At 43.0% G+C, this 12,864-nt stretch overlaps 1 protein-coding gene and 1 pseudogene across 2 annotated transcripts; one reads left to right on the top strand and one right to left on the bottom strand.

Annotated features, from left to right (window-relative positions):
* The window catches only part of LOC112070614 (phosphoacetylglucosamine mutase-like), a 23,100-nt pseudogene extending 19,421 nt beyond the window's left edge, over window positions 1-3,679 (top strand).
* Window positions 3,676-7,935, bottom strand: ngs (notochord granular surface). Of its 2 annotated transcripts, none has more exons than XM_024138041.2 (11): window positions 7,669-7,935; window positions 7,179-7,344; window positions 6,886-7,035; window positions 6,645-6,764; window positions 6,372-6,467; window positions 5,757-5,891; window positions 5,543-5,653; window positions 5,117-5,227; window positions 4,820-4,944; window positions 4,268-4,549; window positions 3,676-4,063 (listed from the first exon to the last, which is right to left on the bottom strand). In XM_024138041.2, the coding sequence occupies exons 1-11, from the start codon at window positions 7,872-7,874 to the stop codon at window positions 3,973-3,975; spliced, it is 1,593 nt and encodes a 530-aa protein (XP_023993809.1). In that variant the 5' UTR covers window positions 7,875-7,935; the 3' UTR covers window positions 3,676-3,972. The 2 variants fall into 2 exon arrangements, with proteins under 2 accessions (XP_023993809.1, XP_023993810.1); XM_024138042.2 differs by having other exon boundaries at window positions 3,971-4,058; window positions 7,669-7,934.
* Between the last annotated feature and the right edge of the window lie 4,929 nt (window positions 7,936-12,864).

Raw genomic sequence — 12,864 nt, forward strand, 5'->3', positions numbered from 1 at the left:
TATCTCAGCATGTTCCTGCCGTTGCATTATTAATCGATGCGTGCGTATCGCTTGCTCCAATGAGTACTAACCATAAACATCAATGCCTTTCTTAAGTCAATACACAGAAAGTATATATTTTTAAACCTGCATATTTAGCTAAAAGAAATCCAAGTTAGCAGGCAATATTAACCAGGTGAAATTGTGTCACTTCTCTTGCTTTCATTGCACGCCAGAGTCAGTGTATATGCAACAGTTTGGGCCGCCTAATTTGCCAGAATTTTTACGTAATTATGACATTAACATTGAAGTTGTGCAATGTAACAGGAATATTTAGACTTATGGGATGCCACCCGTTAGATAAAATAGGTAACTGTTCCGTATTTCACTTTAAGAATAAATCTTGTTTTTCGAGATGATAGGTTTTCTGGATTCGACCATATTAATGACCTAAGGCTCGTATTTCTGTGTGTTATTATGTTATAACTAAGTATGATTTGATAGAGCAGTCTGACTGAGCGGTGTGTAGGCACCAGCAGGCGCTCGTAAGCATTCATTCAAACAGCACTTTCGTGCGTTTTGCAAGCAGCTCTTCTGTTGTGCTTCAAGCATTGCAGTTTTATGACGTCAAGCGTATTCAACTCCCGAGATTAGGCTGTGTAACGATGTGAAATGGCTAGCTAGTTAGCGGGTGCTGCGCTAATAGCGTTTCAAACGTCACTCGCTCTGAGGACTTGGAGTGGTTGTTCCCCTTGCTCTGCATGGGTAACGCTGCTTCGAGGTGGCTGTTGTCGATGTGTTCCTGGTGGCCGCAGTTGTAAATGAGAACTTGTTCTCAACTGGCCTACCTGGTTAAATAATTGTTAATTCAAATGAATGTTACCCATTCCACCCCTCTCTCCAGGTGCCTAACCGTACAGATGATCAGAAAGCCCGGCTGGTGGACGGGGCTAATGGTATTGGTGCTCTGAAGGTGTGTGAGATGGAGACCTACCTAAAGAAAGAGCTGCAGCTGTCCCTCATCAACGACGGCTCCAAGTTGACCTCAACTTGTCTCTTTTCTTTCTATGTCTGCATCTCAATAGATCCCAAATAGCATCCTCTCCCAGTTTCCTCTTTTAATTTTATTTATTTATCTGCACTACGTCTGTATTGAGGTGTGTGTGTATATGTATGATATATATATATCATCTAAATAAATAAATAAATAAATAAAAAGCAAGCTGTGTGTAGGGAAAGTGAAACAAACTAGGAAAGGAAGCTATTTATGATTGAGACGCATCCCTGGCAGAGGCAGGTCTCAACTCTGGGTGTGTCCAAATCTATGGTGAGATCGTAACAGAACTTCGACCCATGGGTGTCTCTCTCAGGCTACAGGTGACTGAAACTTTTATATCTCGTAATGAAATACAGGACAGTCAGGTTTGTTATATTATTATGCTGTTCCATTGTTTGTTCACCAGAGAGGAAGACATCTCAATGAATCACATTACGTATACTGCTGGCTACAGCCAAACTCCTTTAGAGAAGGGTCAGAGCCATCCACTCTGTCTGTCTGTATTGCTCTCTCACTCGTTTTCCCATCCCAATCTTTGTCCTCTTTTGTCTCACATCTCTCTCTCTAGGTGTGGAGATGCAGGGGAGCGTTGCTGTTCGTATGATTGTGATGCTGATCGTATTGTTTATTACTACTGTGACTCAGCAGGGAGATTTCACCTGCTAGACGGAGACAAGATTGCCACCCTCATCAGCACATACCTCAAAGAACTGCTTACACAGGTATACACCCACGCACTCGCTATACTCACCCGGGATGCTTAAACATGCCCCTACATAACACATCAACTCCTCATTCAGAAGTGTGCACACACTGACATGTTCCCTGTGTGTGTTTGATTTGCGCAGGCTGGTCTTGACCTACAAATAGCCGTGGTACAGACGGCGTACGCTAACGGCAGCTCTACACGCTACCTGGAAGACACCATGAAGGTGAGGACACACACACACACACACACACCTTAGTCGTTCCAACACACACATGCGATCAGTGCTGACCTCTCCTCCCTACAGGGGATAGTGAGGTGTACCAAGACCGGAGTCAAACACCTTCACCATGCAGCCCAGGAGTTTGACATTGGTGTTTACTTCGAGGCCAACGGCCACGGGACTGTGAGTAGGAAACCTACTCATGCTTACACACTGATCTGTGACGGGTAGATTGCTTGAACGTACCCGCTCAGTGACGGCCTGTCTGTATGATTGCGGTCCTGTCTCAGGTCTTGTTCAGTAAAGAAGCAGAAGAGAAGATCCAGCAGCTAGCCCGGAACTCCAACACCAACGACGAGAGGAGAAACGCTACACTGCTACTGCAGAACACGGTCAACCTCATAAACCAGGTATGACCACATACGCTCATGGCAACGCAATCAACCGTTTTTAGCAATTTAAGGGTCCAATCCTGTATGCATAACTGACATTTTCTCTCGCTCTCACTGTAGACAGTAGGAGATGCTATCTCTGACATGCTYCTGATTGAGGCGGTGTTAGCCATCAGAGGGATGACGGTACAACAATGGGACGCCATCTACACAGACCTGCCCAACAGGACAGCTCCAAGTCAAGGTGTGTGTTTGCGTGGGTGGTTGCATTGTATGTTACTTTAAATGCCTMTATAATAAGGAAATCTAGTATATATGTTTTAACACTGTTTATCCCAGTGTCTCAGTTGCAGTGTTGTGTGGCCTGTAGGTGGCAGACCGGCGTGTGATTGACACTACAGATGCAGAGAGGAGAACAGTGAGTCCAGCAGGTCTGRAGYAGGCCATAGACAGCCTGGTGAATAAGCACAGACAGGCACGCTCCTTTGTCCGCCCCTCGGGTACTGAGGATGTGGTCCGAGTGTWCACTGAGGCAGACACACAGGTGYGACTTAGATGCTGACACTCAAACCTACTTGAACAAAAAAAAACACGGAGCGATAGGGATTCACTCAATTCACATTTCTTTGTTCACTCACTATGCCTTTACCTTTCTTTACGCTTTCTTTTTCTGTTGCTCACTGTCTGATGGTGATGTGTGTTTCAGGAGAGTGCTGATGCCCTGGCACATGAAGCCTGGCAGTGTACCGTCTCGCAGGAGGAGTGGGAGAGGAGCCCAAACATTTATAAACAGGCATTATGCAATGTCTGTCGAACACATTTTGTTTTCATGCATCTAATGACAACTTCCTCAACCCATGARTCTACGTCAAATTTGTAGTCTTTATCAGGTGCCAAATKATTMTATAATGTGCACTGCATTTAATACTGTGTTATCACTTTTCTATGAGTCTGAACAATTTGATTTGTCAATGTGAATGAAAGGGAATCACTGTATTGGARAATGAAGGGAAAATATGCTAAATAAGGTTAGACTTGTAATCCTCTTTTCTTTTTTTACCCAACCTTAATCCTCTGTCAATGTAGGGGTAATTATGTACATGTTTACATTAGCAGTTATTGTAGATCAATTTTGTATTACTGTTTATAGTGGAGTAATTACACTGCTTTGAATGGACCTCAACTAGAAAGACTGTGCTGCTATGTAATTGTTGAACACCAGGAGTAAAAATAGGAAACTTGACATCAAATTTGTTCAACTTTTTTTTTTTTTACCTAAATGTTTGGAAATGACCACATCAAGAGAAAAATACTATAATTGCTTTGCTGTGTATTTTTTTATTTCTTGCTTGTAGAGCGATATGGTTCTCAGACACACACACAGGGAGTTAAAGGCTAATAGAAAGGCAATGTGAGGCTAAGAGTGAGTTTAGTGCAGYCAGAGACAGAGACACACAGAAGAGGACCATAGGGGTCCTGATCCTGAAGACCACTATCCTAGGGGGTTGGTGTGGGTTACATTTTTGGGGGCAAGGGTGGAAGGGCTGGGGCTTAGGTCTCAAGGGGTCTAACATTCATTCGGTGGTGTAGGAGTTAGGAGCCTGGACTTCCATCTCTAGTCCTCGTCTGTGTCGTCWGCAGCTCCAGAGATGGTAATGGTGCATTCCTGTGTGTCGCTCTCATACATGTCATCTGTCTTAACTGTTCTGAGAGAAAATGGGAAAGGGCAGGGAAAAAGGGGTTTGAAAACAACACTGGGTGAGAAATATATTTTATACAAATATATAAAAATGTCCTCAATCACATATTCAGACGACAAAACAGACTACCGGTATGTCATATTTTATCCACAGATTATAGGTAAGATTATCTCCCAGTATGGTTTAAATTATGACCCAGGCTTGCTCTACCTGATGAGAAGAGTCTTCCGCTCAGTCATCTCCACTGACTGTTCCTCGAAGCTCTCCGTCTGGCTCTCTGGTGATATCACCGTCCCACCAGGGGCCTCTTTGGTACCTCCATATCCATTACCAGGGGCTCTGCCCAGCCCGGCCCCGTATCCGCTGACAGAGGCGGCGCTAACCGAGGCAGAGGTGGAGCTAGCGCTGATGGCCACACCTCCTCTTCCTCCACCCAGGGACATGCTCTGTACCATGGTGCTGAGACGGMTGTCCTCGCCTTCGATCAGCGCCCTGCCAAATACACAACCACAGAGAAGACACGCAAAATCACAGATTTACACTTAGCAACCATAAAGTAGGCTGCATATCAAAAGAGTTGTGTTGCTGCCTTTCCTTGCCTCCTCTTTTTCATCTCTACAGATTTGACAAACCCAGCTGAAAGCAATATGGAGGACACCTACTTGGTGCAATCTGCATTTACCTGTCCAGTTATTTTCTCTTCAAGGGGAAATGAGGAGCAGAAAAGGCCTGTTTAGACTATAGGGGAGTTATGATTGTCACCTGTAGGTGGTGATCTCAATCTCCAGGGCCATCTTGACGTTGAGCAGCTCCTGGTACTCTCTCAGCAGCAGAGRTATCTTCTCCTTCATCACCATCAGCTCCAGCTTCAGCCCCTCAATACGCTCCTGTGGGAAACACACACAAGCCTTTAGGTCATAGGGAGCCAATTGTGACCGGCTGTTAGAGTCCATTTTAAAGAACTCTCACTTATTGCCCACTTTGTAGAGCAAATATCCATTCTGACCTCCCATGCTTCTTTCTACAGTAAAGGTGTGTAGTGAGAGTAGTACTACTCACACGCAGTGTCTCCTCTTCTTTCTTGTGTCTCGCCACAGCGTCACGAATCTGAACCTCCAGAGACTCATTTCTCGTTTTCATAGACTCCAACTCACGCTCCAGGTTTAAGCTCTACACACAGAGACAAACACACACAGTCTTGTTTAACTAACCTTGTGGGGACACAATTATAACCATTCAAAATCCTATTTTCCCTAACCCCTAAACCTTACGCTTATCCTAAACTCCCTAAAAGTATCATTTGATCTTGTGGGGACTAACAAAATGTCCCCAGTTGGTCAAATTTGTGTTTGTTTACTATTCTCGTGGGGACTTCTGGTCCCCACAAGTATAGTTAAACACGTCCACACACGTGTGTTTTCAATCTGTTGCCTACTGGTGTCAATAACAGTATTATCGATGATAAGAAAACAGGGTCCCACTTACATCTTTCTTGTAACTTGCGATTTCCTCTCTCACACTTCGAACGCTTTGAACGTGTTTGGTTGTCACATTGTTCAGGTCCTGGAACTTTGACTTGTACCAAGTGTCCATCTCCTGATGAAGAACAGAAACAAAATGGATTCAGTTTTCTGTGTAATTATCTAATCAAATATGAAGTTATGTGAAATAAATCTGTAATAATATCTGCAATTGGTACCTGTAGGTTTCTGGCAGCGATGCTGTCGTACTGGGACTGGATTTGTTTGAGGGCGGAGGAGAGGTCAGGAAGGGCAAAGGTCATGTCCACCTTCGCCACCGCCACGTAGATCTGCTGCATCAGTTCCTCAATTTCCTGACAGGGGCAAACAAAATGGAGACTACTCATTCCTTCTGTGAATTTCATTTTCATTCTTATCTGTGGAAACCCTAACTTCCTAACTCAGCCTGCCATGCAGTTTTCACAGTTTGCATCACAAAACTGTCAATCACTAGGCCCATGATACAAACTCTCCCACTTTAACTCATATACTATCATAAGTAATTAGCAGGTCATTACAGCAGGTGTGTGAATCCAGCTGCATGCCTGTGGTGGCCACAAATCATACTAAACAGATGCTGCTACAGACACATACAGTATGTAAGATACAGTATGTTACAGTCCACCTTTGTGAACAGACACAGATAGAAAAGGACTACCTCAATCTGAAAATAGATAGACAGAGGTATGTTGTCCCTCTGTGAATCAAGACAGTGAAAGACACACCTGTGAATACAGCTACCTTCCTCGTTGGGAAAACAGAAGTAGACACAGATATAGACCCAGACGTGTTACCTCTTTGTGAACTCTGGTCAGGAAGGCCAGCTCCACCTCCAGGTTCTCCAGCTGTTTCTCCAGYCCGATACGGGCCGAGGTGGCTCTATCCACATCCTGCCAGACAGGTTAGAGGATGAATTTATTATTGAGTTTATACACAGGAATAACTGAGAAGACAGTAAATTGTTTCATGACAGCCTGGTAAATGAGGTAGGTGATTCTGTGTGTACACAATTTGAGTTCATGTTGACATTGTTTTAATGGTTATGTCTGCATCTGTGTTTGACTCACGGGGCGGAAGGCTTCGATCTCCAACTCTGCATTCTTCCTGGCCTCAAGAGCCTCCTCATATTTGACCTTGAGCACCTCCACCTGTCCTGRCATGGCCCCCTTGGCCGCTACAGCCAGGTCCTTAGGGTGGAGGAAACACAGTCAAACTCAATACCTGTCTGTCTCATCCCAGTCCACCATTGTAAAAGTAAATATCATGCATAGGCTATAGGTGGGCCATATTGGTGGTCATAAAGCTCACCCTCTGCACTCTCATCTGCTCCGCGATCCGGTGGAGCTCTCTCAGCTGTCCCTCGTAGAGCTGTCTCAGCCCAGACGGCTTCATATAGCGGTTCTTCAGAGCATCAATCTCAGCCTCCAGCAGCTTGTTCTGCCCCTCCAGAGTACGCACCTGGGACAGAACATGGGTTTGTGAGTGAGAAAGAGTGCAGAAAAGATAGGTTTGCATGAAAGTGTCACTGGTGTGGCATAGAGTTTGAGTGAGAGAGAGGAGAGTATGAGTGACAGAATGTGTGAGATGAGGCGTGGTCTTGCCTTCTCGATGTAGATAGCCAGGCGGTCGTTGAGGGCCACCATCTCCTGCCTCTCGCCGGTGCGGGTGCTCATGAATTCTTGGTTCTCCGCTGCAGCTGCATCCAGGTCCAGGCTGGGCCCCATGCCCATGTTCATTCCGAAGCACAGGGCCCCCATACTCACACTGCTGTGGTCAGGACAGGAGGGGACAAGGCCAGCCATCAATCATCCACTATATTTGACTTCATTACATTTTTAATCTGGATTGTTCAGGTAATGAAATAATCAGAATAGGTCTGATACTCAAAGTGAAATATATTTTATCAATAGAAATGAGTGTCTCATTATGAATAAATTCAGTGATTATTAGGCAAGGCCTACAATTATAAATGAGGCAGTGTTCCAGTGAAAGAACAAATGGATAGTTCATGCTGATATTGCATTAAAACCTAAACTGTAGCCTATAATGGTCCTATCCATAGAGAATAAAACTTCAAGAGAGTTGTTTTACCTGGTCATACGGGATTTGCGGCTGCTGGAGGGGTTCCTCCTCCCCATGGTTCCACCGCTGCGACTGTAGCTGGCAGAGCGGTGACGTACATCCCTTCGGGTCGGTGAAGGGCTCGAAACCCGCACCTGGTAGGAAGCAGAGGAGGAGGCAAGGGCGCCCTCGAAGTGGCGGCGGTAAGAAGACATCCTTTCTGGGCTGCGACTCATGATGACGGCTGTAACTTGTCTTTACCTTCACTCAATACTGGAAACTGTTCACACTTCGTTGGAATGGGATAGTGGTGCTTTTATACCTGGGCTCTCTTCTTCAGCCCTTCCCAGTTTCCACCACCAGGGCAAGACGCACCAGCGGCGAGGAATTTAGAACCTCCCCATTCCGAAGGCTGACCGTCCCTGCAAAAATCTATCATGGTTCCGTGAAGAGACTACAGTGATAAAAATAGAGGGTTGAATGAGTCGTAATACAATGACTGTTATTACACTGGAATGTTTACTGTAGCCTACAGAGCAGAATAATCTACTCCTCGATCCAGGCTGTATCACAACCGGCCGTGATTGGGAGTRCCATAGGGTCGGCACACAATTGGCCCAGCGTCGTCCGGGTTTGGCCGGTGTAGGCCGTCATTGTAAGTAAGAATTTGTGCTTAACTGACTTGCCTAGTTAAATAAAGGTTAAATACATTTTTTGTTTCTGTCTTTTTTTAGTGTGGCCTATCCACAGCTTGGTTATTTACCCATGTAATTATCCCATCTAAAGTTCATATGGGTTAATGAGGATGAAAAAACAATTATAGTCAATTATTGTATTAAAAACATAGACGTGACAAATATTTTACCTKATTTGCATTACCCAGTACCAACCTATTCATGGATAAGGTCGTAAAAAGATGGGGTGTGGACGGCTTCCTGATACTGTCATCTCTCCAAGACTGGAATCATATGATCACTGTGGGGCTGCATAGCTCCATTCTTTCCGCATGTTCGGGCTTGCATGCATGTGGCAGGTGCACAGAGTCATAGTCTATTGGAGGTGTGAACAGAAACAAAGTAATTGTGCTTGAACCCTGGGCTTCTCAGGCAGTTGCCCATTGTCCTTGCCTTATCGTGTGTGTCTTAGGGTAGACATGGAATTATAATTCCTTAGTAATAGTTTATATACAGTGCATTTGGAAAGTATTCAGACCCCTTGACTTTTCCACATTTTGTTACTTAGAGCCTTATTCTAGAATGGATGAAAAAAAATGTGTCCTCATCAATCTACACACAATACCCCATAATGACAAAGTGAAAACAGGTTTTTAGATAAAAAAAAAATTAAACTAATTGCACCACCAACTAACCCTACACTTATTTACTACTATTTAAAAATATTAATATCTCTAAACATCTTATAACTCTACTGCAGTAAAATCTCGTACACCCAGGTACTGCTCTGCAGCTGCCACCTACAATCATTAAAAACCGACTACCCCATTCCACTACTTTGGCCCTATCTGTTCCTGCACCATGCCAACAGCCTGGGAGAACAGGACACCACCCCGTCAACACACCCTGTAACTCTTCTTAAGTCAAATCTTGTATGCCCAAATACTTCTCTGCAGCTACCACAAAGACCGGGCCAATGCATCGCAAAGAAGGGCACCCATTGGTGGATGGGTAAAAAAAAAAAAAAATACAGACATTGAATATCCCTTTGAGCATGGTGAAGTTATTAATTACATTTTGGATGGTGTATCAATATACCCAGTCACTACAAAGATATAGGCGTCCTTCCTAACTCAGTTGCTGGAGAGGAAGGAAACGGCTCAGGGATTTCCCAGTGAGGCCAATGTTGACTTTAATGGTGTGATAGTTTAATGGTGTGATAGGAGAAAACTGAGGATGGATCAATAACATTATAGTTACTCCACAGTACTAACCTAATTGACAAAGGGAAAAGAAGGAAGCCTGAACAATGCATAACAGGCATCCTGTTTGCAACAAGGCACTAAAATGATAGTGCAAAAAAATGTGGTAAAGCAATTAACTTCTTGTCCTGAATACAACGTTTTTGTTAGGGGCAAATTCAATWCAAAACATTTCTGAGTACCACTCTCCATATTTTCAAACATAGTGGTGGCTGCATCATGTTATTAGGTGTTCTTGTAATCGTTAAGGACTGGGGAGTTTTTCAGGATAAAATAGAAACGGAATGGAGCTAAGCACAGGCAAACTCCTAGAGGAAAACCTGGTTCAGTCTGCATTCCACCAGACACGGAGCTTAATTCACCTTTCAGCAGGACAATAACCTAAAACACAAGGCCAAATATACACTGGAGTTGCTTACCAAGAAGACAGTGAATGTTCCTGAGTGGCCAGGTTACAGTTTTGACTTAAATCTACTTGAAAATCTATGGCAAGACCTGAAAATGGTTYTCTAGCAATGATCAACAACGAATTTGACAGAACTTGAAGAATTWTGAATTGGAATAATYGGCAAATGTTGTACAATCCAGGTGTGGAATGATCTTAGAGACTCACAGCTGTAACTGCTGCCAAAGGTGCTTCTWCAAAGTATTGACTCAGGGGTGTGAATACTTATGTAAATTAGAAATMTCTGTATTTCATTTTCAATACATTTGAAAACATTTCTAAAAACATAGTTTCACTTTGTCATTTTGGGGTATTGTGTGTAGATGGTTGAGGCAAAAAAAAATGTTTAATCCATTTTGAATTCAGGCTGTAAGACAACAAAATGTGGAATAAGTCAAAGGTTATGAATACTTTCTGAAGGCACAGTAGACCCTAACATGAGGGTAGAGAATCTGATTCAAAACTCAAAAGAACTGACAGTGACTCCTCTGTTTCACCACGCTCCCCACCAGGTCTGTGTCGCACCAAATAGCGGACATCACAAAAAACTGGAATTTTCAACTTCAATTGCTCCACATCTTACCATATTATAAGCCTATCCATAGTTGATATAAGCCACTAGGCCTATCAAAGATGGCCAAATTTGTTAGGATATGGCAGGGTCAATGGCATGGGGTATTCTTAGTCACACCTGCAACCAATCAGGGCCGACAAACAATTAATTAAAACGGACCAACCAGCTCAAAGTTCACACTCACATGTCTACCACTATGCATTGAATAGAGCTCACCACCTTGTAGTCCTAAAACCCGGAAATGAGTTACCTCTGGTTCATTAAACTATCCCTATGGGGAAAATGAATGGGGAAAGAATAGGTTTTTGGGATTACACCGAAAATAAGGTCTGAGGTTAACACAGGTTTAGGATTGTGCTTTACGTGCCTTTTTTGAACATAAATGCATCAAAATTCACAAAAAGTGATCTTAACTCATATAACAAAACGTATGAGATCTCTTAAGTCTGTGTTAACCACAGACCTCATTTTTGGCCTTCATCCAAAAACGACTATTGCCATTACTATTGRTCTCTATAGAGGCACCACCACCCTGTTAAAACTTCTTATGGCTGTGATCCCYCTAACGGGATCGATATGACAACAGCCAGTGAAAGTGCAGGGCGCCKAATTCAAACAGAAATCTCATAATTAAAATTCCTCAAACATACAAGTATCTTATACCATTTAAGGTAATCTTGTTGTTWATCCCACCACAGTGTCCGATTTCAAAAAGGCTTTACAMCGAAAGCACCACAAACGATTATGTTAGGTCACCGCCAAGTCACAGAAAAACACWGCCATTTTTRCAGKCAAAGACAGGAGTCACAAAAAGCAGAAATAGAGATACAATTAATCACTAACCTTTGATGATTTTCATCAGATGACACTCATAGGACTTAATGTTACACAATACATATGTTTTGTTTGGTAAAGTTCACATTTATATCAAAAAATCTCAGTATACATTGGCGCGTTATGTTCAGTAGTTCCAAAAACATCCGGTGATTTTGCAGAGAGCCACATCAATTTCCAGAAATACTCATATAAACGTTGATCAAAGATACAAGTGTTATACATGGAATTTTAGATCCACTTCTTAATGCAACCGCTGTGTCAGATTTCAAAAAAGCTTTACGGAAAAAGCAAACCATGCAATAATCTGAGTACGGCGCTCAGAGCCCAAACCAGCCAAAAAGATATCCGCCATATTTGGCAGTCAACAGAAGTCAGAAATAACATGATACATATTCACTTACTTTGATGATCTTCATCAGAATGCACTCCCAGGAATCCCAGTTCCACAATAAATGTTTGTTTTGTTCGATAATGTCCGTCATTTATGTCCAAATAGCTACTTTTTGTTAGTGTGTTTTGTAAACAAATCCAAAGTCACGAAGCGCGTTCACTAGTTCAGACGAAATGTCAAAAAGTTCGCTTACAGTCTGTAGAAAAAACATGTCAAACGATGTATAGAATCAAATCTTTAGGATGTTTTTAACATAAATCTTCATAATGTTCCACCGGAGAATTCCTTTGTCTTCAGTAATGCGATGGAACGCGAGCTACCTCTCACGTGAAGAGCGTCACACGAGCCTGTGGCACTCTGCCAGACCAGTGACTCAAAGAGCCCTTATGAGCCCTCCTTTACAGTAGAAGCCTCACAACAGTCTCTAAAGACTGTTGCATCTAGTGGAAGCCTTAGGAAGTGCAACATGACCAATATCCAACTGTATCTTCAATAGGGAATGAGTTGAAAAACGACCAACCTCAGATTTCCCACTTCCTGGTTGGATTTTTCTCAGGTTTTTGCCTGCCATATGAGTTCTGTTATACTCACGACACTCATTCAAACCGTTTTAAGACTTCAGAGTGTTTTCTATCCAAATATACTAATAATATACTAATAATTGCATATATTAGCAACTGGGACTGATTAGCAGGCTGTTTACTCTGGGCACCTTATTCATCAAGCTACTCAATACTGCCCCAGCCATAAGAAGCCCAGTCAAAACAGTTTGCGCGTAATGAATCATTACAAATGTTTGTTCGTTTTGGCTGTTTGTGAACGCAACATGTTTTCTTGAGGCTGTGATTGGTCAACAGTACTACTCCTAGTAGGTGTGGGAACAATGGATGGGATTCTTCAATGAGTGTTTGTCATTCATCGAGCGACCACTACTTTTCAAGCACATTTTTCCACTTGAGAAATACTGCACCAAACCTCTTAATTAGATGTAAAATTGTTTAAGTTTAAGTTTAAGAGTTTAAGACTCTTTCGGCAAAAATGAC

Source organism: Salvelinus sp. IW2-2015, unplaced genomic scaffold (genome assembly GCF_002910315.2).
Source record: "Salvelinus sp. IW2-2015 unplaced genomic scaffold, ASM291031v2 Un_scaffold1379, whole genome shotgun sequence".
NCBI lineage: Eukaryota > Metazoa > Chordata > Actinopteri > Salmoniformes > Salmonidae > Salvelinus > Salvelinus sp. IW2-2015.